Raw genomic sequence first — 22946 nt, 5'->3', positions numbered from 1 at the left:
TCCGTAAAAAAAAATCTACAAAAAGGTTTGAAGTATTCTTCACCAAGATTGAATTGTACGTCCTCAGATTTCAATTCAATGCGCGGGAAATAGGTTGTATTTTTTAACATTGCATTATTCCGTAATTGACCAACATTTTATTACAATCATTGTGTTGTTCGTAAGGTAAAGGATGGTTTGGATATAGAAAGTTGCATACAGATTCTATAAAATTAGCAGTGCAAAAGTGGTTGCAGTTTCTATAAAACTAACACAGAGTGTATCAAATAAAGTATATAGTTTGAAAAATGCCACTAGATCAAAAGGTATGAGGTATTTGGTCAAATCCTATAGTTGATAGCTGAACTAACATCATTGTGCTGTTCGTAAGCATGGTAAGGTAAATGATGGTTTGGATATAGAAAGTTGCATAAAGCTTCTATAAAATTATCAGTGCAAAAAGTGGTTGCAGAAAACTCGTTAAAGCATATACAGGGTGTATACAATATAGTTTAAAAATGCAACTAGATCAAAAAGTATGAGGTATTTGGTCAAATCCTATAGTTTATAGTGCAGTTATGTCCACGGCAAATTCACCGTGACCTTTCCAGCCATAAACCCGCTTAGCATGCTTAGTGAAGATTAAACCGAGATATGCGGTACTTAACCATTATAGTAATCGATTGTCCAATGCAAATTTATTACCACGTGATAATATTAATCCAATGAGCGATTGAATTGTCCGCTACGGTCGACTAATCCAATCGATAATGACGCTATTGACATGTACGGGCGGAGCTCCACTGACCCGAGTTTTGGGGTATTTTTCAATGGTTTGCTGTCATTTACTCATCAAGGCGGTCCCCCGTTATTATAAGGACTATACTATAATAATGATTTAAAGATTGACATATAGAGAATAAACCATACTTGATTGACAGAAAGTATTAAATTTGTACCTATTACGGTTTCGTGACACCCCTCTTCCAAATGCGACCAAGCCAGGGCGGCCCGGTGAAGCAAAATGTGCATTGGAATAACACGGGAGTTTGGATATAGATGGTACCCGGGAGATGGTAGAATTTCTTCCTCATACAAATGTATGGTCCCCCGTTAGTAAAGCTTGTACTGGGTTGAAAATTCAGATATTTTGAAAAGAATAAGAAATTATTGAAACATAGTAGGGGTCAATTGCCTATTGTGAGTGCCCCTGAGTTGTGTGCTTACATGTAGGCAACAATAACTGCATGATGTGATAACTGAACGAACAATCCTCTCCTCCCACAACTGTAAAATCATTGGCGTGTGACCATTAATAAGGATTCAGTGACTATTTTTGTGAGCAGTTGAGCAAAGTCAATTAAAATCAAAGCAACGTAAAGATCACATGTTAAACCAGTTTTCCACATTGGACATCAGGAGATCTTAGGTGCCATTTCACTTGGTGTTTCAAAGCATAGCAATCACACGATTGCCAAACAATTCTGCAAGGCATTCTGTCAATTACTGTAAATAAAGCGCGAAAAACTGTGATTTTCATGTTATTTGACTTTGCGCAATTGCATTTTTATTCGGCTCACAAAAATAGCCACCGAGTCCTTATTTATGGCCACACTCCAGTGATTTTACAGTTCTTGGAGGACAAGTTGTTGGTTCAGTTATCAAGTAAAGAATTTTGATCAAATACCCGATACTTTTTAATCTAGTGCCATTTTTCAAACTGTATACTTTATTTTGATACACCCTGTATGCTGAAACAAAAATATTTTTAAAATGTTATAAACGTGTTTAGATTTTGGTGAAAACGTAATTTAAATGACGGTCATGAAAACATTTTTGAGACGTTTTAAGAACACTACAACAACATGTTTCGTATTTTATAGAGGTCATAACAACATTTTAAAGACATTTTAGATGAAAAACACCACAACAACATTTTGAAAATGTTTTCAAATGTTATTGTTTTCAAATGTTTTGCATCAAGTTTTTAAAAAATGTTTCTTAAAATAATGTTATAGAACGTTTTATACCCTAAACCGGACAATAAAACGTCTTCTGTATAACGTTTTTTGTTTGCTTGATGTACAAAGATGCAAATTGCATTTTTATTCACCATCACAACCCACTCATCACAACTATAAATTTTGCTGTACGTAAAGAAATGATGGTGTGGACGTGTTAAAGTTGATTGTACTAATAAAACTCATTAGAGCAGGTATCAGACGCACATTATATCATTATCCTGTTAATAATACTTTACTAATACCTTTTAAAATTATTATCAAATGTTATTAGCGAAACAGCTTTTAAAGACCAAAACGTCAAGTCATCCACATATTATGTAACAAGTGTCATGTAATTATCTAGATTTTGATATACAGGGTATATCAAAATGATTGGTACCCATCAATTTTGATGTTTATTGAAAAGCCTGCCTCTTCAAAATGCAACATTGAATACTCTTGAAATGTACAGAATGTATAGTTTATGACTTGTTTTATGACAATCGATCTACAAATTATTTGGATCTTATGTTGAATTTTGATGTATCAGAATCATTCATTAGCAAAATAAACACTTCAACGCGTTGTAGTGTTTATCAATATCTTAATTCCAATATTGCATTGATAACAACGAGGGAAATCACACCACTCTTCGTCATACATAAATTCTCCCAGCCACATTTCCCTAACATAATAAATAAAAAAAAAAGAAATTAAATTTCGGCACAGGTGGGGCTCGAACCCACGCTGCACTGCGCCGCTATCATTTATACAGTATCGACATATCACCAGCGCCTTAAACCGCTCGGCCACATGACTTGTTGGTGTCATCGTGAAAATTTAAACATATAATCGCAACTTCATTACTTTAACATACCACATGACAAGCAAAGACAAAAAACGTACCATATTTTGGAGTTTTATTTGTTTAGAAACATTAATGTGTATTAATAGCGCTCAATTGTTGATAACTGCATGTTCTACATACAGAAATCCGACAATAAATGGGCAGCTATACATGAAGAGCTTTGTTTCAAAACCCCTTACATCCACTTGCCCAATTTTGAGAACACATCAAAAGATCATCAAAATAATCACTGATATAAGGTATTTTTCAACAAAAAGCAGTTTTTGGCAGGATACTCATCCTACCCAAGCATCCCGCCAAAAACTGCTTTTGTTGCACACCCCCATATATCAGTGATTTTTGATGATTTTTTTTGATGTGTTCTCTAAAATGGGCAAGTGGATGTAAGGGGTTTTGAAACTAAGCTCTTCACATGCACAATACATTTTCGATTTGAACTCGCTGAGCTGCTCCGGCTGCACGTGCTATACTCCTATATATACCGGGTATATACATGTGGGTCTGGATTTTTGCAATTTATAGGAGAAGTCCACGTAGGTCCCCAAAGTTGCTTTCAGATATTAAAAGATTAGATTCCCATAAAGACGAAACAGTAATCTTTATAGTTGGGACCTACGTAAATTTTACATAACATTTCACCATCAATCCAGTGTTCATTTCAACTAAATTCAGAAAATATTTTGGCGTATCTAAAATTGAAATAAAATTCTCTGCTTTCTAAACCACATAAACTGTAGCACCATTGGGTATCACGAATCGTCATATATGATGTACAGTTAATATTTAAATATTTTTTATACATATGATGCTTCGGTTTTTACACAAAAATTATTTCATTGAAAACCCTCCCACTCGGCTATTTTAAAAAGGTAATCAGGCTTCCTCAGCATGTGCAAGAAAAAAGCATTAACATTTTTCTTATTCTAGCAGCCTTTTAGAAATACTGGTGAACGGCGTCCACTGCTGTAGAGGGAAATAGCAGCGTTGATAAAGTTGAAGCCCATTATTCATATACAGGGTGTCCCAAAAAAAAGAGGCCCCACATTGCGCCCTCTTTTTCTCCTATTTCTGAAACGCTGATCAAATATATTTTGGTATGTAAAGAAACCCTAAATCGTTAGCTTTAATAAACCAAAACAAAGACAAACTAAACAGCCCTTTTCATGGCTACCTTTTATTCCAAAAAGAGAAATGACTTATGTTGTCAATAAAAAGAAAGCAAGAAACGTGAAAAACATAAGTAATTGCAAGTATAGCAAAAGAAGTCCCATCCCACATCAATTTCGCCCAAATTAATGACACTTAACAAAATCCATAACCCATAAGCCCACCGGTAAAGCCCATTCCCTTAAATAAAGTTGTTATTTTATAAAGTTATCATCGAGGAATGTTTTATATTCATGCATGGTATATGCACTTTTCAATCTTTGAAGTAGCCAAACCTCCTCCGTGGACAGAGTGAAAAACGGATACATTTCTTTAAAAGGACAATCTTCAAAAGTTATGAATTTGAAATAATTGTTTTGGTTTATTAAAGCTAACGATTGAAGGTTTCTTTACATACCAAAATATATTTGATCAACTTTTCAGAAATAGGAGAAAAAGAGGGCGCAATGTGGGGCCTTTTTTTTTTTGGACACCCTGTACAAACTTCAGACAATGTTACAGATTTATTTAGTCGATGAATTTTAGAAAATGCCTTTAAAATCAAATGATTTAAACATGGAGGTATTCTCTACCTCCATGGTTTAAAATATAAACGGTTATACGTTTCCTACTCACAATTTAATCGTATACAATTACTTTTTCCATAGGCATCAAGCCCGGCTTGTACAGAATTGGAAATGGTAGTCACAGACTGGCTAGGTAAGAAATATCTTTAAAATTATTCGATAGCAAAACTTATATTTAATGCGATTTTTTAAATTCAATTGTTACCGAATTTATTCCTTGTTACCGAATTTGTTCCCCAGTACCTAACCTAATGTTTTAAAAGTAATAATAATAATGATGATGAAGATAATGATCATAATGATAATAAAGATAATTATATTTTGTAGAGCACAAGATGTATGGGCCTCAAAGCGAATAAAAAGATTACAAAGCATATACTTACAGAGCATTGCATACATTACAATACATTAAAATACAAATTAATAAGCAATTCAGCATTATAAAAAATAATTTCAAAAAAATGAGTCTTTATTTGCGTTTTAAACACTTTGACAGAGTAATAGCTTAACCATTATTAATAGACCAAAATGCATGACAGTTTTAGTCGCTATTCCGTGGTCTACTTTATGGGTGTGAATGGAAAAGGTCTTATATGAAAGATAAAATTATTTGTTTGGGCCAGACATAAATCCCTAAGAAAATAAGTAGCCAATTATGACCAAAAAAACCCAAAAAATCAGTGCATTTAGTTGCACATTGAATATGTGTGAAAAGGACATAAACTTAATCCTTGTAATTGGATAACTGTAGGCAGTGCATACATGCCTATATACTTTCACACGAGGGCAGCAAAACATAGGCTATTGTCATTGACAACAAGATGGCTGCCCCCACAACAGCCAGCAGTGATTCTGAAACTAAACATGTTTGTGCTATGCATGTTGTTCCTGGCACAACAAGTGATTTTCTGAGGTTTTCGGAAAAAAGTTGGAGCAAGTATATCTCTTGTGCTGAACGATGGGTGAAGCTGGTGGACCGGGAAGAGCACAAAGTAGCTCAAAATGCTGGGGAAGTCCTGGGTGTCGAATTCGACTCCAGTGCTGTCAGAACTGTAGACTACAGATTTCCGGATGCAGAATCCAAGGTAAGCATATTTTTATTGTCATAATTTATATAAAAATAGGCCTATAAGCTTACAATATATAAGTGTTGCCACACAATCATGACAATCAAGTCTGTTTAGTGTGGCATCAATGCCATCATGTATTCACACAGTGCATCCATGGACCATGGCTCGTACTTGTACATTTGCGAGAAGGCATCATCAATATTATCATGTACACTGATAATCATAATACTTCCGAGGCCTGTGGTGAAAGTGCAGACTACTGGGCCAACGCTATCGCGTGATCACTCACATACATAGCGGGTAAACGTGCGCGCCTAATCGCGCGTTTTACGCGATAAGAACAAATGCAGTAATTACAACACCCATACCCAGGGGGTACACTTGACATGGCCCTAATATGTGTGAGTATTACCAAATCATAATTGTTCAGAATTCCCAACATGAATATGCCACTGATAGCTGACATCCTGACAAATTTGCTGTTAGAGCAAAATTGTAATGTATCATATCATTGCTTTGTAGTACGGTACCTGTGTAATGTGACGGAGTGTCCACCGTGACACAGCGTCCGTAACAATGAAATTATATTCATTGCTATTCATGCACGGAATAAGCCGCAATCAATATGATCAATGATTCATGAACATATGAATAGATTCTCTTTGTTTATAGGACGCTGTAACACTAGGACAATTTATGTTATGATACTGATTACTGGCGGTACACATGCATAGTTTGCTACGTGTTTATGAATACTAACTCGTTCCATCCCCCGATCATCACAGCTGTCGATGCCTGGTTTGTGGACAGATATTTCGATCAACAGTCCGATTAAACCCCTGGATAAAACCGTTGCCAAACAATTCAAAACAAGAATTTTTGTAATAAAAAAATGGGTCAATTTATAAGAATATTTCGTTATTAGGATTAGGAAATTAAACTAAAGCAGATTGTCAACAACAAAAAATTATTGACAGGTTCACGTAGCAATGTGCCCAATTCAAATAGTGCTAGAAAACCCATGAAACAAGCAATTGCCAAGATTTGCGATTTTCAAATTTAATGTTTGATCTATAAATTTGTAATATCTTTCTTAAATCAAAATGTTTTGAAATAATAACTAGGGTGTGCTGACTTGCACAATACCCATGTGCAATTCATCACCTGAATACGGTGTCTTAAGGTTACACGAAGAAACGTATAAAAAACGTATAAAAGACGTATAAAGTTGTTCTCTAAAACCGCGTTTTCTCAGCAATCAAATATCGCAGTGAGTCAAATGTTGGTGCATGGATGTATCTTAACATTATTTTTGTTTGTTTATACAAATTTTTAGAATCCGTTTGAAAATCCTTCGTTTAAATCATATTTACGCACCATGTTCACAAGATCAAAAACACGTTCCATGCATTTTTTTTCAAATATTCGCTCCGTATAAAACTACGCCGAGTGATTGTTTTCTCCTTTTTTGTATTGTACTACAAATCGACCAAAGAAATATTGTTGCCATGGGGAAGAACCAAAAACAGTACCGATTAAATTTTATTAGCCCGTTTTTGGGAACAATTTTCGAGAATCTTGTACCACAAAACACTGTTATGTTACATTATCGATATCTGGATTGTGGAACATTAATTTTGATTTCTAACTGCCTACATTATTTCTCAAAAGTATGTCGATTCCTTTACCATTTGAATTTCACTCCAAATTTAAGCTACTTTTGCAAAAATCGAGGTTTTTCGCCATCGATACCTCCGACATTTACAGCGGTGATGAGATTGTTTATCATAAGAGCCTGGTATGCACTATTCCATAATAGTCAGTTTGAGATCAATCGATTTCACAGATCACTCAGTAGCTCAATCGGTTAGCGCGCTGGACTTACGTTCGACTATATAATACTATAGTTTTGAGCTGGAAAACTTTGGTACGTGTTCGAGTCCCTATGTGGTCCATTCCATCTATTTTATTTTATTTTTCTCTCACTTTTTTCTTGTTCGTTTCTTTCTTTCTGACTGCAGCGATTGATTGTTTTTGCCTGTTTTTTTCATTATATAATTCAGGAATTTTTAGGCTATATATAGGCGCGGCCTATGAATATATTTTTACAAATTAGATTAACAAAATATTGGTTGTTGGTTTTGTTACTGTTGTTGTAGTTATTGTTGTAGGCCTATATATTGCATAATCAGGGTATAAATATAGGCATACTAGATATTATAGCCTATAGAAGCATTGATTTATTTCCCGACAAATATCATCCAGGATAATTTTAAAAATTGAAAATTTAGAAAATCCAAAGGAAAATTGCCGAAAACGGCTGCCCACAATCACCCCCCCCCCCATCAGCCCATATGGTCCTATCATGGTCGCCCCTTCCCTATCCCTGCAACATTATAGGATGACTCACGAGCCGCGGTTTGTCCGTGGCCCTAGTTCAGATTGATACACTCTTGTACGCGTGAGTTCATTCTTTTCTGCATGGCTGTTTCCATTATTAACTTACGCCCCTCTGGAATCAAGCCTTGAAAATCAATTGTATTTAACCTTAATTGTCAAATTAAGAAAATACCGGCATATGCTTTTTATTCTTCATAATCAAGATTCTTATTCTTAATTCTAACGTTTTACCAGTCGATTGACCGGAGGTCACTGACTGGTTCTTTTTCTCTAACTTCAAGTTGAAATGGTTCTGTCAGGCAATTATCATATCAGTTGTCTTCTTGCTATTAATAGTACCCTTTACATTTGATTTCTCTTGTGTTGTTTATTTTAGAATATGCATATTGGCTTTCATTCTGATTGCCGTAGAAGATTCTGCGATGTGTCCAAGATTGATTTGGCAGAGCAGGGGGTAGAGAGAGCAGCCCAGAAACGTACAGCCACCGCAAGTACAAGTACAGGTACAAAACAAATTGTCTGTAGTAGTAGTACGTTTACTCTACATTCATGTTAGTTTAATATCATTTTAACTCATAATATTTTTAATCTAGTCAACCACACAACATAAATGACAGCCATTGAAAAAATCACTGACCATCCAGGATTCAAACCTGGGATCTCCGCTTTAGTAGTGCGACGCTCTATGAACTGGATTTTCAATAATTTTTTCACTGGCTGTCATTATGTTGTGTGGTTGACTAGATTAAAAATATTATTTCATGTTTATTTACCCACACGTTTGAGCTTTCTCTCTGTGTAATGTTAACTCAATTATTCTGAAATGTATTAAAGGAACATCACAACTTTGACCAGGTGTTTTTCATCAGGGGAAAAAAATGTTTCTGCTGACATCGAAAATGAAAATAACTTCCACTTACAGGAATCGAACCTGTCCGAACTATTGGGATTGAAGTCACAACAGCTGGAACCACTACTAGTACTACATTGCAATATTGATTACTTGTCATGTATAATTAACACATGTTTTTCAGATCAATCTAAATTTGATTTTTCTGCTGTATGCATATTGAGCTGATGATGACAGAAATGTTTTGTGCAAATACCATCACATCTTGAGATATTGAACATATAATGTACCTAGATATTTTACAAAAAATATTGCACCAGAAAGTATTTCTACCAGGACATAACACTCATTTTATGCACCATACCAAATATTATTATTTTCAAAAGAATTTTTCCTCCATTTGTTTATCTATTTCTGCAGATGTTCAAAATCTTGGTGAAGGCTCGGGAGGCAGCACAAAGCCCAAGGTAAGAAGGCTGCGTTCTTCAAGTTCATTTCTATCTTCCTCTACTGTAATAGCACACATACTCCCCCCAATCTGTATAATTAATGTAAATACTGTCAGGTGAGTAAATTGAAAGTTCTGCAGCTTGGCTGGTTTAACTTTCCCTTTTTCTTTGAAGCTACTAACAGCATCACATCCTGTCAAGCAGTGGAGACCTATAAGGCAGTTGGGTTTTTTTCTTGCCCAAGGTTCACACATGAGGCATCTATAGTGGAAATTAAATTTTAATAAAAAATCGAATCCATCCAAATTCAATTCTTGCCTCAGGGAGCAGTTCACATACAAGTGAATAACTATGTGCAACGGAGAACAAGAAGTCATGTGTATAAGCAACAGACTGTAAAAGGAGCCTTGATCACTTTCAAACTGGAAAAATGGACACTTAAGTTCAGATTGAAATCCTTGTTGTATCAGTTTTTCGAGGTACCGGTATGCAAAATGTTTTATTTTCAGATTTTTACTTTCTATTCTTTCAGGTATACCAAGTTCAAGATGGGCAAGCACAGAGAAGACTGAGGCCATGCCACCAAACCAAGACTCCCTAAAGCAGCACATTATGCGAGCTAATTACCAGGCAGCAGTGTATAAATCAGCCCTTGACCTGTTCCCTGACATTCCATCACCCCATGGAAGAGGATGGATAGTAGACGGTGAGAGTATTGCTATACATTGGACTGACCTAGCACCAGCACCTGATAGCATACTAGAATTTGTGCATTGTGACTGTAAGAAGACAAAATGCATACAAGGTGGATGCTCTTGTTTGGAAAAAGGACTCCCATGCACTGATCTGTGCAAGTGTGTATCATGTGAGAACACTCCTCAAGAATGTCTAACAAATGATGGGGATGACAATGATGAAGATGATGACAGTGATAGTGAAAGTGAAGACTGAAACCCTTTAAAGTGCCTTGATTTCAGGAGAATTGGCCAGTTTTGTCCTACAGACAAGTACAATTTCAAGTTATGCATTAACAGTAATGCATAGTCATCACATCCAACTAGTTGCATTTCCGATTTAAAATCAGTTTATTGTGATGCTGCAATGTGAATGTGGTGTATCATGATCAGAGCTATAGGTCTCTAATGCATAGTCATCACATACAACTAGTTGCATTTCCGATTTAAAATCAGTTTATTGTGATGCTGCAATGTGAATGTGGTGTAAAAATACATCATGATCAGAGCTATGGACCATGAAGATCTATCAAAGTCACTTTTAGGTCTCAAAAAATCATGTCTGGATAAATGTGTAAGTTATGGTATCTGTATGATATGGCAATATCTGAATCAGAGGAACCTCTTTGACACAACTTATGGGGCACACATTTTAGTTTGTGTTTTCAGATTCAGAGGTAGAGGTGGTTGAGCGGTCTTGCGCACTGTACCGTCGGCCGGGTGTTTCAAAAAATCGTGGGTTCGAGCCTCAATCGAAACCAGGATTCTTTGCTACCCCAAAAGGTTCCTATCTAGGTCAGAAATGCTGTAATTATATCATACAAAATTCAGTTGGGATACAAAGATTTTTTTCTGAGGCTTTGGGCTATAAATTTGATATAATTACAGAATTTCTCCTCTACCCCATCCACTGTGTGTAATGTACAGGCTAGTACATGCAGTGAATGACCGGTGCGCCGTGGTTCGGAAAGTCACGTTAAGCTGTTGGACCCGTGTATTTGGCAGTTGCCTTGAACATGTTTAAAGTTACTGGCCTTCGTCAGTAGGGAGTTATCCCAGATCAGTTACCTGTACAAGTACCCGCAATTCTAGGCTCAGGATCGTGCATAGGTAAACTTTCCACATAAAGCCTAGGTTGCAACTATAGCTCATCACCAGGAAGGAAGGATTGTGTGTTATCATTATCTACTTATTACATACAAACTCAGTGCCAAGGATTTGAAAAACAAATCATTGTAATCAAATGTTTTGTGTTCACGAGGTTCCACTGTATTCTCAAACAAAAGTGTTTTCAAAAACATAAAAATGATGTTCAATGCTGTGAAACTTTGATTTGGTGCAAAGAAGATCAAAATGATAAAGAAGAAGCAAAAATAAAAACAACATAAAGTGCAAAGTAAGATATTGTTGCCTCTGTATGTCTCATTTTATTATATACTGTATGGTAAGTGTTAAACATATACCAATTGCTTGGAAAAATGGTGAGCGCGAGTGGTATGTTGTATTTAACTACCTGTAATCCTACCACAGCCCCCCCCCTCCTCCCACACATACCACCACCACCAAAATACTCTATTAAGGTAACAAAATACTGTAATTATTGATAAAATATATTATAAAGAACAATAATTTATTTTTTTCTATGTTTTTTGTAGAAGCAGTAATATTTAGTAATATTTTAATACCGGTGCTCCTTGAAAAAAGGAATTTCCATCATATTATTAAAAAGCCCGATATCGTTCGAATTGGCCGTTTTTTTTCTTTAGGGATTTTTACACTGCTAATTGTACTCATTTTGTCCATTGATTAATGTGGTTTCCAAGTACACCCAGCAAGTGGACCACGGAATTCATTTTCTGGACATATATAAATACCATGCATTTTGGTCTATAATGGCGAGATTTTAAAACTGTTTAAAGGCAATTCATTCTAAAAGCAGGGTCGAGCAATTTCTATTTAAAAGGTTCTTTCAGTTTTGTTGAAACTTGAGTATAGAATATGCGAATAAAGATTTGTATGAAGATCTTAAAGTCCATGCCTCCAGCTGTGTGGCTATCATTAATTATGCATACCGGTAATGAGAGTGTTAAGTAAAACAGGCCAATAGATGGCAGCAAACAGATTTTAGTGTACTGCCACATGAATTGGGTCGGCGGACCGTGCCTTTAAAAGTCTGGAGAAAATCTGGTATGTTATGCGCGTTTCAATTGGAAGCCAGTGCAGTTGATACAGACAGGGTGACAAAAGAGCTATGATATAGACGTGCAGCAACATTGGATTTGAGCATGTTGGAGTTCTTTTCCCGGGTTCTTTTCAAGGAGTCCATATATATAATCACAAGAGTCCAGTTACGAAGACATGCATGTAGGAGACAAAAAGTGGTGATGATGGCGTGCCTTTAATTCTGGCTCGGGTTTTTGCCTTAATTTGCCTGACATTGTCTTTGAATTAATATTGTGTAATTTACAACGGATTTTGTTATGGTTGTGAACATTTTGTTTGATGTTATAGCCTATATTTCTTATTATCATCCTGGATGAATTGTTTAAAGTGAGATACTGTTCTCCTATTGCGCACAGGGTAAGGGGCTGTGCAATAATTATGAGCCCTGGGGGGAGGGTAAAATTGGGGGGGCAAGAAATTTTGGCGAGACGAAAGGGGGGCAAGCAATTTTGGCAAGCCGAGAGGGGGGGGCAAGCGATTTTGCACGCATTCACAGGGCACCTTTTTAATAAAATGCTTTAAAAAGGCTTAGGAAAACGGTACGGAAACGCTTAAATATGCAAATTTTCCTGCTCGCTGCGCTCGCAACATACATCTAGACCATTTAAAGTTTGGAGTTTGGGATCCCAAAAATTTGCCATGTTCAAGGGGGGGGGGGCAAAGAATTTTTGGCGGGCCGAGAGGGGGGGGGGGGGCAAGGGATTTTTGGCGGGCCGAGGGGGGGGGGGCAAGGGATTTTTGGCGAGCCGTTCGGAAATTTTCCCCCCCCCCCCCCCGGGGGGGCTGATAATTATTGCACAGCCCCTAAGGTAAACAGTCAACCAGGCGTTTCCATGTTTTGAAAGTGGCGGCGAGGTCTTTGTCATCAACTGTATCTGCCCCACAATTTAAATGCAGTAATACAGGGAGTGGATAATTGTTTTGATATTTGGCTCCACTGGGAATTGACCGGGGACCTCTTGCACCAGAGTCAAAGACCTTGGGCAACGCTGTTCTTTAAATCGTATCGTGTATTTATTTCTATTTCTAAGCAGTAACATTTATTCTCATTAATAGTTCCAAGGGTTACAAGAAGGCCATATCTACAATAGCTGCCATATATACATTTGATAATTTCTGCATTCTATTATTGTACACATCTAAAATATGACACCCGGCAGCTTTTGCAGATGGGCGATCTTGTACTTTTGTTGTGTTTGTGTTATCAGAGTAGAAACCACATTTTAATGTTCTGCGTGCTAGTCACAGGCTTCAACATAAAAAGGTCCAAATTTCGAAATATTTTATCAAAATATCACAAGCCAATGCTAGGCTTATTTGTACTCATTTTAATGCATTTTTCATACTGAGTCCAAATATGGTCATGACATTTTTGAATTACAAAAAATTTAAACTTGTCGTCTGCAGTCGGCACCCGTACCCGCGTGAATAGAGTTTACGTTTTTCTAAGTACTTTTATAAGTTCACCCCGTGCACTTCATCACATTATTTCCTTTCCAAGCTTTCCTACAAGAATCGATTGTACGAACCTATACCTTTGCTTGATAAAGATAGAAATCGGACAGGTGAAAATATAGTGAATCATGCTGACAAGCCAGATAAAACAAATCGTCTTAAAAACAACCTTCAGTGAGAGCTGGATTCATTAGTACAATCTTTGATATACACTTGTCAATGAATGCTATTCTATGATTCTAGCTGTATACAACATGAACTATAATACTATTATATGACTTCAAATCAAGAAGGTGTTTAGATTTAGCCATTGGCAAAATAGATGGTATTGAAAGTAGTCCCACAATTCCCTGCCTAAATTTGTATGAAATTTAGTCGGTCACCCATCTTTGCACAGTATTTTTTGTGGGGCCTCAGGTCACATCATCAGGCATGTCCTTCTGATATCACATAATTTTGATTTGTTTTTAAATTCGCGATATAATACAAGTTATTAAAAATTTACATATTTGATATTTAACAGTGCTCGAAGTAAATTTTATAAAACTAACGATATGTAAGCGTACTTTTAGGGATTCAATCATGTTTCACCGTTGTTCATCACCGATTAACAATGATGCGTCCGCGTTGTCTGCGTGGTTTACTTCGCGAGGGGATCGAGCGAAGTAAACCACGCAGACGCGCCGGACGCGAGTCACGCGTGAATACGCAAATGTCGATGGTTAATGCATGAAAAGAATCTTGCAACAGATTATACTGATTAGATGCCACAATGAATTATGGTGCATGATTTTCCCCTTCGGACATAAAAAGGAAGTTAATGTCCTAAAGAATAAAACACACCCACGTACGTGTGATCATTCTTTCTTTTCATTCCTGACATTTTTATAAAAAAGAAAAACAACAACCCGCCTAGAAAAGATCAATAAAATCATTGCGTGGCCACCTGTTTTCGACGTAAATTGCGGTCAACGTTTTTTGACGGAAAGCTTAAATGGGCTATTCGATTTAAAATTCACACTTCCCCTGTGGAATATTTACCTAAAGTCTTCTACAGATGGAGTATGAGTTTCAAATAGAATAGACAGTTTGGTAACTTAAAATACTCACTCCAGTTGTGGAAGATATAGGTAAAGCCATAATACAGGGGAGGCATGGGTTTCAAAATGATTAACTCTGACCAATTACATTTGAAAAACATACTCCCCCTGTGAAAAATATTTCCAAAATCTTCCACAGGGGTAGTGTGGATTTCAACTGGAATAGCCCTATTTACGCACTAATCATCTCCTTATCCTTAAGATAAAATAATTATGAAGCTGCAAGAATAGCCCATATACAATATCTGCCAGGTGTCATATTTTTAGATGTGTACAGCATAGAATGCAGAAATTGTCAAATGTCTATAGGGCAGCTATTGCTGATAGAGCCTTTTTGTACTTTCATAGAGGGTTAACGTAAGTGCAAGTAGGGCGATATCTGTAATAGCTGCCAGGTACAATATAGAATGCAGAAATTGTCAAATGTCCATAGGGCAGTTATTCCAGATACGGTGTTTTCCCACTAATCTCTTCGCATGTCCATGTAATGAATTAAAATATAGGAAATTACAAGACAATTTGATAGAGTGTCGTGTCGACTGTTGGTATTCTATGTTGATCCTTTGGCGATGCAATTCCAGTGTGAAAATAATCACGAATAATCATAATGGAAAGTTAACCTTATACTTTTTACTTGCTTGATATTAAAATAACTGTCTTGGCTACATGTAGTTTGAAATCTACTCAACGAAGTTTTTAAGCTTCCTTTTATGGTTACATAACACATTCAAGATGTTTAAAACCAACAAAACAATTTCACGGCACTCTGGTGATATTGAAGATGATATGTGACCTGAGTAATTTAATTTGATTATTTATCTTTGTTTACAATTTAGAGTTATTTCATGAGTGATGACAGTTTTGGGAATTCCCTCTCATGCAAATCAAATTGAATCATATGTAATTATGGATTGTGGGGAATCCCCTGTTCTCTATACAATGTTCAGTGTATTGCATCATTAGGGGAATCCCCGACATTGTAAAGTGAATATGGCATCATGTTGGGAAAACCCACAGGAAGTGATGTAATGTGAAAGGTTAATGCTTATAATTGTTCTTGGGAATTTCCCAGATTACATCATATTATTGTGAAAATATCAATTGGCTATTAATATATTGGGATTTTTCCGTGTTTGGGATATAAGCAAATGTAAATACAATTCTACACAGTACAGTGTTGTTTTGGGCTAGTAATAGTGTGCTTACAATCCAGTTGCCTTCAAAGAAAGGAAATTGCGAACCGGACATATCTAATGTAGTCAATGTACTACTATCCAGTGATATTGGAGAAGATCTAGAATACGTTAAAGTGCGTACCTCTTCCAAGAAAGGAACATATGTATATGTATACTCTTCTGTCGACTTGCTAAAGTCTTGTTTATGAATACAGGCCTGTTTTCCATTAGAAATTGTGTGGAAGGTGAAAAGAACACCATTTTGAAGATAGACAACTGTGCGAGAATTTTATGCAAAAGATATAAAAGTCTTCAGTGGACTTCGCTGAATAGTGATCTTCGCAGGACAAGTGAATCAGGATATACATCAATTGAACTTATAATCAACTACAAGATGAAGGTTGCTGGATAAGTAACTTTGCTAAAGAGTGTATTTATATATATGATTGATTGTATGTGTTTATGTTGACTCACTGAAGCATTGTTAAACCATACTTTTCTTTTGATTAAAAGACTCAGATATTGTTAACTTAATTAATCAGTGTGTTTTGTTGTGCATTCTGAAGTGAATTAATTGGTTAAGAGGTGTTTTGGCCTTGAGTCAGATTAACGACTCGTAATAGTATTAAATAATGGAGTCAAATTTCAAATTTGCTGAAATTTTAAATTGATACCAACGCATTTCTCTCATCTCATGCTCATGGATTAAGGACACGTATAGTTTGACCTATAGTTCTTGAGTTATAAGCATAGAGGCCAAATGTCAAATTTGAGCACTCAATGCAATGCGGATTGATTTAGTATTGCTCCCGTTTCAAAATGGCGGACTCTTCTGTGACCCAAACGGGCGTCGGCAGTGTCAGAAATAATAAAGGTGTTTATAGCCAGCCACAAGTACCCATCATTTTGGACGGACAGTTTGCTCCTGGGACAGGCAAGATTAATGCCTCTGGCAGACGCTATATTCTATAAATAATGTTGGAATAAGTTCTGTGAACTCAAAACAAGACCAGACTAATAAATCAAGGCTAGCAACAGCTGTTTGAACTGACGTAGCCCCCAGAAGGTGCAGAGGTCTGGTTTATATTTTTAAAGACACATTTTGGACACGGAGTTTTGGTGAAAATGGCAGGCAGTCGGGCACGTGACAAATCCTAGCTAAGACGGTAAAACCCTTCCCCATATCACTTCGCCTGATGAAAATACTAATTTTGGTATCAAGTATCATATTTTTGCTCATTAACCCCGGTGAAAATTAAGGTCTGAAACATGTCCGTTCAACTTATGTAATGTTATTTTGGCCACTGTATTACACACATCTTTACCTATATACATCCAAACCGCTGGAGCAATTGAACTCCGAACTTGGAATAAGAATGTTTTGGTGATGGGCCTCAATGTGAGATAGAAAATACCATTACAATCGGACTAACGACTTTTAACCAATAACCCAACTTGATTGATACAGCTACAGGAATACACCTGTCAGGCGTATTGATTAGTGATTATGGTTTTATTAATAGGGTGTGCATGGTAATGTCTTGACTAAGATGGACCAACCTCCATGAACCGACGCGTTTTCAAGTTGCAAAACGGGAAAGTTGAACAAACAAACAACATACAAAAAACAAAAACAAAAACAAAAAAAACAACAACAACAACAAAAAAAACCAACACCCACCCCCCAAAAACTAAAACAAAAAAACACACCAAAAAACAAAAACAAAAAAACAACAACACCCCAACATTCCAAACGTCATTAGACAAGATAAGAAAGAAAAGAATCGGACTCCGACGTCGAGCAAACTCCGACCGGAACTCAATACCGTTGCAATAATAACAAATTTTTTGTTGTTGTTGTTTTTTGTTCTATAGGTAAAATGCTTGATCTGCCCAGTTTCTTTCTACACAGAAGTAAGAGTAAAGGTGGTGGTGTTTTACAGGTGAGATGATAATCATAGGTTAATAAATGCGTATCACTTGTTGAGAGTGAAATTGTACAAAATAATGCACGCGTACTGATATGTTGATGCGCCTAATGCACGAGCCCCGACAGAGAGAGTGCAACACACTCGGTTTAGAAACAGTAAAACTTCAAATGATCAGTCCACAATGTTGCTATTATATATGCCACAACTTTGCAGAGTAACCCAATTTTAGGCAAGTAGTGGCACAGTTTTTTGAGTACCCCAATTGTGCACCTAAGGCAACATCTCAGTACAAATGTATTATTTGGTACAATTTCTCGAGCAACAAGTGATACCTATTTTATACACGACTAAAAATCCCGGTTTTGTTGCTATTTTTATAGCAAAATTGTCGCTAAAAATGCTAGCAAATATATGCATCCACCCGTAAGAAAAATGAACGCGTCCGAAAGCACTGCGCGTGCTACGCGGAGTGCTCGCCCATGCAATTATACAACCATAATGTAAAGTAAGTAATTTACTAACGTTTACTCTGATTGGTTCTATCTAGGAGTGTATGAATATTATTTTATTAACTCAGCAAGGCTTAGTATTTGAAATCAATAATTTGAAGAAAAAGGCGCCATTTTGCATCTATTTGCTTATTCAATCAATATAGGGATCTTTTCAGACATGCCATGTAAAGTGCGTATGTAGAACAGCTCATGGAAATCGGGAGATCACATCAGATTAAATCATAAATATAGCACCTTCATTTGCATCGCAATGATATGTCAGATATAGTATGCGAACATTGACTTTTGACAGAAATATTCAGGTTTTGTAAGACATAGTTTGCGTGGATATATTTCCAGGCTTTATAGAATTGCATATCATTAATTGGTCAGTACCACATGGGTGCAACTTGGGTTGATTGGGAAAGTACATATCGTTTCGACCACCACATAATTACTAAATAGCATCCAACTAGAAACCGTATCTCAATCTTTCTACAGAGCTAAGGGAGACGTTTATTTTTACTGGGACAAGTGGTTTTTACCTTGATCGCTACCCACGTTCGGCGAATCGATTGATATTATTTTTTGCCAAGTCGTGTCCCGTGAGTCAAATGACATACAATAATTATAATATAAAAATGCACACAAGAACAACAATTGATTTCACGTGTTATATAGATAGGGGCGATTTATACATATTAATCTGCTAATTGATATTCGACACTATGCAAAATTCATGTCACTTGGACGGTGCTTATTTTTAAAATTTACATAGGTAAATCATAATAATGATAATATTAATTATTTACATTTATGTGATTAATTGCGTCTTCCATACGACAAACGCTTTATATAATAACTAATTATGTTTTTGGTGTATTGTTTGTCCGAAATTCTTTATTGAAAATATTATATAAAAAATGATAAAGCATGTGGCTTTACTACATATTTTACACATTTAATTTTATTTTGAATTATAGCCTTCAAGAATACTTGGTGCTGTCTAGACTAGCATTTCCGCAGAGATGGGCATTTTGATTACTTTGTTTTTAAATTTCCGATTGATTAATATTAATGAGCTCGTACTTTTAACACTTCGACAGGATAAACGAAACAATGAATCTGCATAATGGTCATAAATTGCCTTTTATTAAGACGTATACATTACGTTACCACCCTAATACCAGCTAATTGAATGTTTTGTGCAATTTCTGAAATTTTTAATTTCAAAACTGTAGAATTGGTTTACTTCTTCAGATTTATTCGATCTCTACGTAAGGTAGTATATTTACGTATATTATACGGAATTTCCTAGCAATCGGTGATTAAAACATTCCAGGCGCTGTTCTTTTTTATACATGTTATACCGTACCTAGTTTTAACACCCGAAAACCACTAACGGATTTGATTTTCAGTCACTTATCAAGTTCTCACATGTACCAATAACATGAATAAGCAAAAATAATAATACTGAGAATGTTTGTATTCGTTTCAGGAAGTTTTCATGTAGGATATAGATATGGCCATATAAAGCCAAATCTCTGTATTTTTTTGTAAAATTTCGACCTCTTCAAATCTGATTATGAGGCTCAGTTGATTTGACTTGAAGCACAGTAGTGGTTAAAATTTGACAATTATTTGTCTATTTTGTGGAAGAAGCAATGGGTTTCACCAAGTACAAGGTATAATGAGAAATTTATGTAAATCGGCGATATTAATATAGTACGCTAGGTTGAATACGGGTTTGTGGATAAAGACCAACATATTACATGTATATAAATATTTTAAAGAATAGTAAACCGTTTCTTAGAATTCCGAATTTGTGTCTCAAAGCAGTACATATTATTGAAATGTTTTTGTATTACATGTAATTAGCCAGACAGAAGCAGCAGCAATGAGGCAACGGAAGGGGCAAAAACGCGACCTTCTCTATAATACCCTACCCATGGGTAACTGCCAGACATGGAAAGGGAAAGGGCTTAGGATGGGTGGGGGGAATTGCTTTCCTCTGTCTTTTGGTAACGTCACTGCAATAAGTACATGGAAACTGAGCAAAGTTGTTTCAATATTCAATCGGAAAATTTAAGAGAGCATGTACCTTGCCCGCTCCAAACCCCACCCACCATCACGCATCCCGTAATCCGCTAGAAACACGCGCACTCAAAAAGTTTGTTTGTTTTTTGCCCACACATTAGTCAAATTGGTACCGATGGAAATGATTTTTGATTCTACGAAATAATGTACTGTATGGCGTAGTAGCGGATTTAGCCGTCATCATGAATCAATAGTTCTGTAAAAACAGAGGATGTACTTGGTCGATAACGCATAAAAGATCAGTGACAAGCACAGGAACCTCTTGAGAGACTCACACAGAGATGGGCTGAGACTGCTACATCTCGATAATAACGCTTACTGCGCCCAAATTGGGGACAATCAAGAAATTTAAAAAGAATGGCAGAATTGTACATTTTTGTGAACAGACAGATTCAACATCTATAAAATATATCAATGAGTACAAACAGGCCTAGTATTACTTCATTGATTCCAAGGTCGGGTTATTTTCAAATGAATTACCACATAAGTAGTTTTGTATGTTAGATACTGCCGCATGCAAAGTCAAAGGAATATCGACCAATCATTATCATTGTGAAGATTGTATCAATCAATTCGCATCCTGATTCACACAACAAGCTGTTTAGAATATTCAATGCGATGAGTTCAACTTATTTTGATATCTTATAACTTTAAAACATTTCAATTACAGTGAAAGTGAGTGTGTTAATTGTTAAATGTATAATCACAAACACGACAAAAGAGAGAACTTTTGTTGCAGTTGCGATGGCGACATAAAGTAATGGCGCATTGCTATTAAATGTATTAAATGAGAGGACAAAATCAAATAGGCATGGGAAACTACACTGTTTTAGAAATAAAAGCAAGCGAGAGAGAGAGAGTGACAATTAGACAGTCAGACAGACACAACGACAGACAAAAAAATAAAAACTGGCAACAAGAACATTGTGACACACCAAAACAAAACGTTTATTTGGCTAACTGTACTTTGACTGTCTTCTCCACCAGTAGCTAGCTGAGGTGGCAAGTTGTCCCATAAAATGGGCCATTCCAGTTGAATTCCATACCCCTGTGGAAGACATGACCTTAATCTTCCATACAGGGAGTGTAGATTTGAAAATGGAGTCTCCCTTTTAGATAACACCATTTGAAATTGATACTCCCTGTGTGGAAGATTAAGATCATGTCTTCCATAGGGGGTGTATGAATTTCAAATAGAACAGCCAAGTTGCACTTCTTTTTGACACTGATTAAAACATCCATTGAATATGAAAGAAAAGCATCATTAGTCAACTGTTGTCTGGCAACACATTCAAAAATCACTGCCTGACAGATTAGGCATCACAAATCGTTTTTTGTATGTGATCCCTGATTAGTGAATTCCTGTGTACCAGTTTAATACACAAGCACACCTTCAATTCATTTCAATCTATGGTTTTGAGAAATAGAAAGAGGGCAGAATGACGTCAGACGAATAGCAATACCTAGGTTTATTATGGCGCGCTGAAAATCGCAAAAAAATGTGGCTTAACATAACAGGAATTTCCAATAACTAATCAATACAAAGCGGAAATTCAACACCTGCGACAGATACTGATTAGTCTCAACGACATCCTCTTACACAATCTTCCGGTCCCCTTGTGAATTAGATGACACATACATGTGTAAATTGAGACTGTGATGGAGACTAATCATAACGTTTATATTGGCCCCTTAAGGTGTAACCAAAACATGACGTCATGTTTTTGGATTCGAAACTGTTTCAATTCATATGATGCATAATTATAATTACGATATTAATATAAAGGCACAAAAAAGGACAATGGCGCCAATTTTCCTGTTATTTTGTTCACCATCTTTATCTCTGTTACATTTTTCTTTCGTATAAATTATCACATTGATGCATGATAATTAGGAGAGAATAGTCTGCAACAAAACGATGGTTTCAAAGAAACAGATGTCTTCAATTTGAAAAGAGGAAGCAGTGGGCGGGTGTTAATCGAGGTGTTAACAAAGTACTTTAAAAAGAGCGAGTACTTTTTCATCATGGTGATTTTGAAATGCGACATCGCGTTTAATTTATCTTGTCACATTTTCTTAATTTGAATACTACACGCAATCGCAAAGTAGCATCCTCATTTTCATTGACGGCTAATGTTTGAATTGAATTTGCTATTGTACAAGTCCATCAATACCAGAAAAACAAAGTTAACTCTCTTCACGCGGGTGTCGACTGCAGACGACATGTTTTAAAAATTTTTTAAAAATTCAAAAATGTCAGAAATGTTAATTTTCATGACCATATTTGGAATCAGCTTGAAAAATGCATTAACATGAGTACAAACACGCCTAGTATTGATGCAGTGGTTCCGAAGATAGCTCTTGATATTTTGAGAAAATATCTCAAAA

The 22946-nt window shown here is 36.1% G+C and overlaps 2 protein-coding genes across 3 annotated transcripts in view; both read left to right on the top strand.

Moving 5' to 3' along the window:
- Nucleotides 1-22946, top strand: part of LOC140141917 (aromatic-L-amino-acid decarboxylase-like) — a 95454-nt gene that overhangs the window by 63037 nt on the left and 9471 nt on the right. Inside the window, exons 4-5 of the mRNA XM_072163795.1 lie at nt 4665-4716; nt 17915-17982. Of these exons, the coding sequence (XP_072019896.1) occupies nt 4665-4716; nt 17915-17982 (120 nt within the window). The remainder of the gene's footprint in view (nt 1-4664; nt 4717-17914; nt 17983-22946) is intronic.
- On the top strand, nt 5337-11562 carry LOC140141918 (uncharacterized). Of its 2 annotated transcripts, XM_072163797.1 has the most exons (4): nt 5342-5668; nt 8430-8556; nt 9324-9370; nt 9885-10088. In XM_072163797.1, the coding sequence occupies exons 1-4, from the start codon at nt 5405-5407 to the stop codon at nt 9951-9953; spliced, it is 507 nt and encodes a 168-aa protein (XP_072019898.1). In that variant the 5' UTR covers nt 5342-5404; the 3' UTR covers nt 9954-10088. The 2 variants fall into 2 exon arrangements, with proteins under 2 accessions (XP_072019897.1, XP_072019898.1); XM_072163796.1 differs by lacking the exon at nt 9324-9370 and having other exon boundaries at nt 5337-5668; nt 9885-11562.

This window comes from Amphiura filiformis, chromosome 20 (assembly GCF_039555335.1).
Source record: "Amphiura filiformis chromosome 20, Afil_fr2py, whole genome shotgun sequence".
Taxonomy (NCBI): domain Eukaryota; kingdom Metazoa; phylum Echinodermata; class Ophiuroidea; order Amphilepidida; family Amphiuridae; genus Amphiura; species Amphiura filiformis.
Note: the sequence above shows the minus strand (reverse complement) of the source record. Positions and strands in the feature narration are given on the sequence as shown.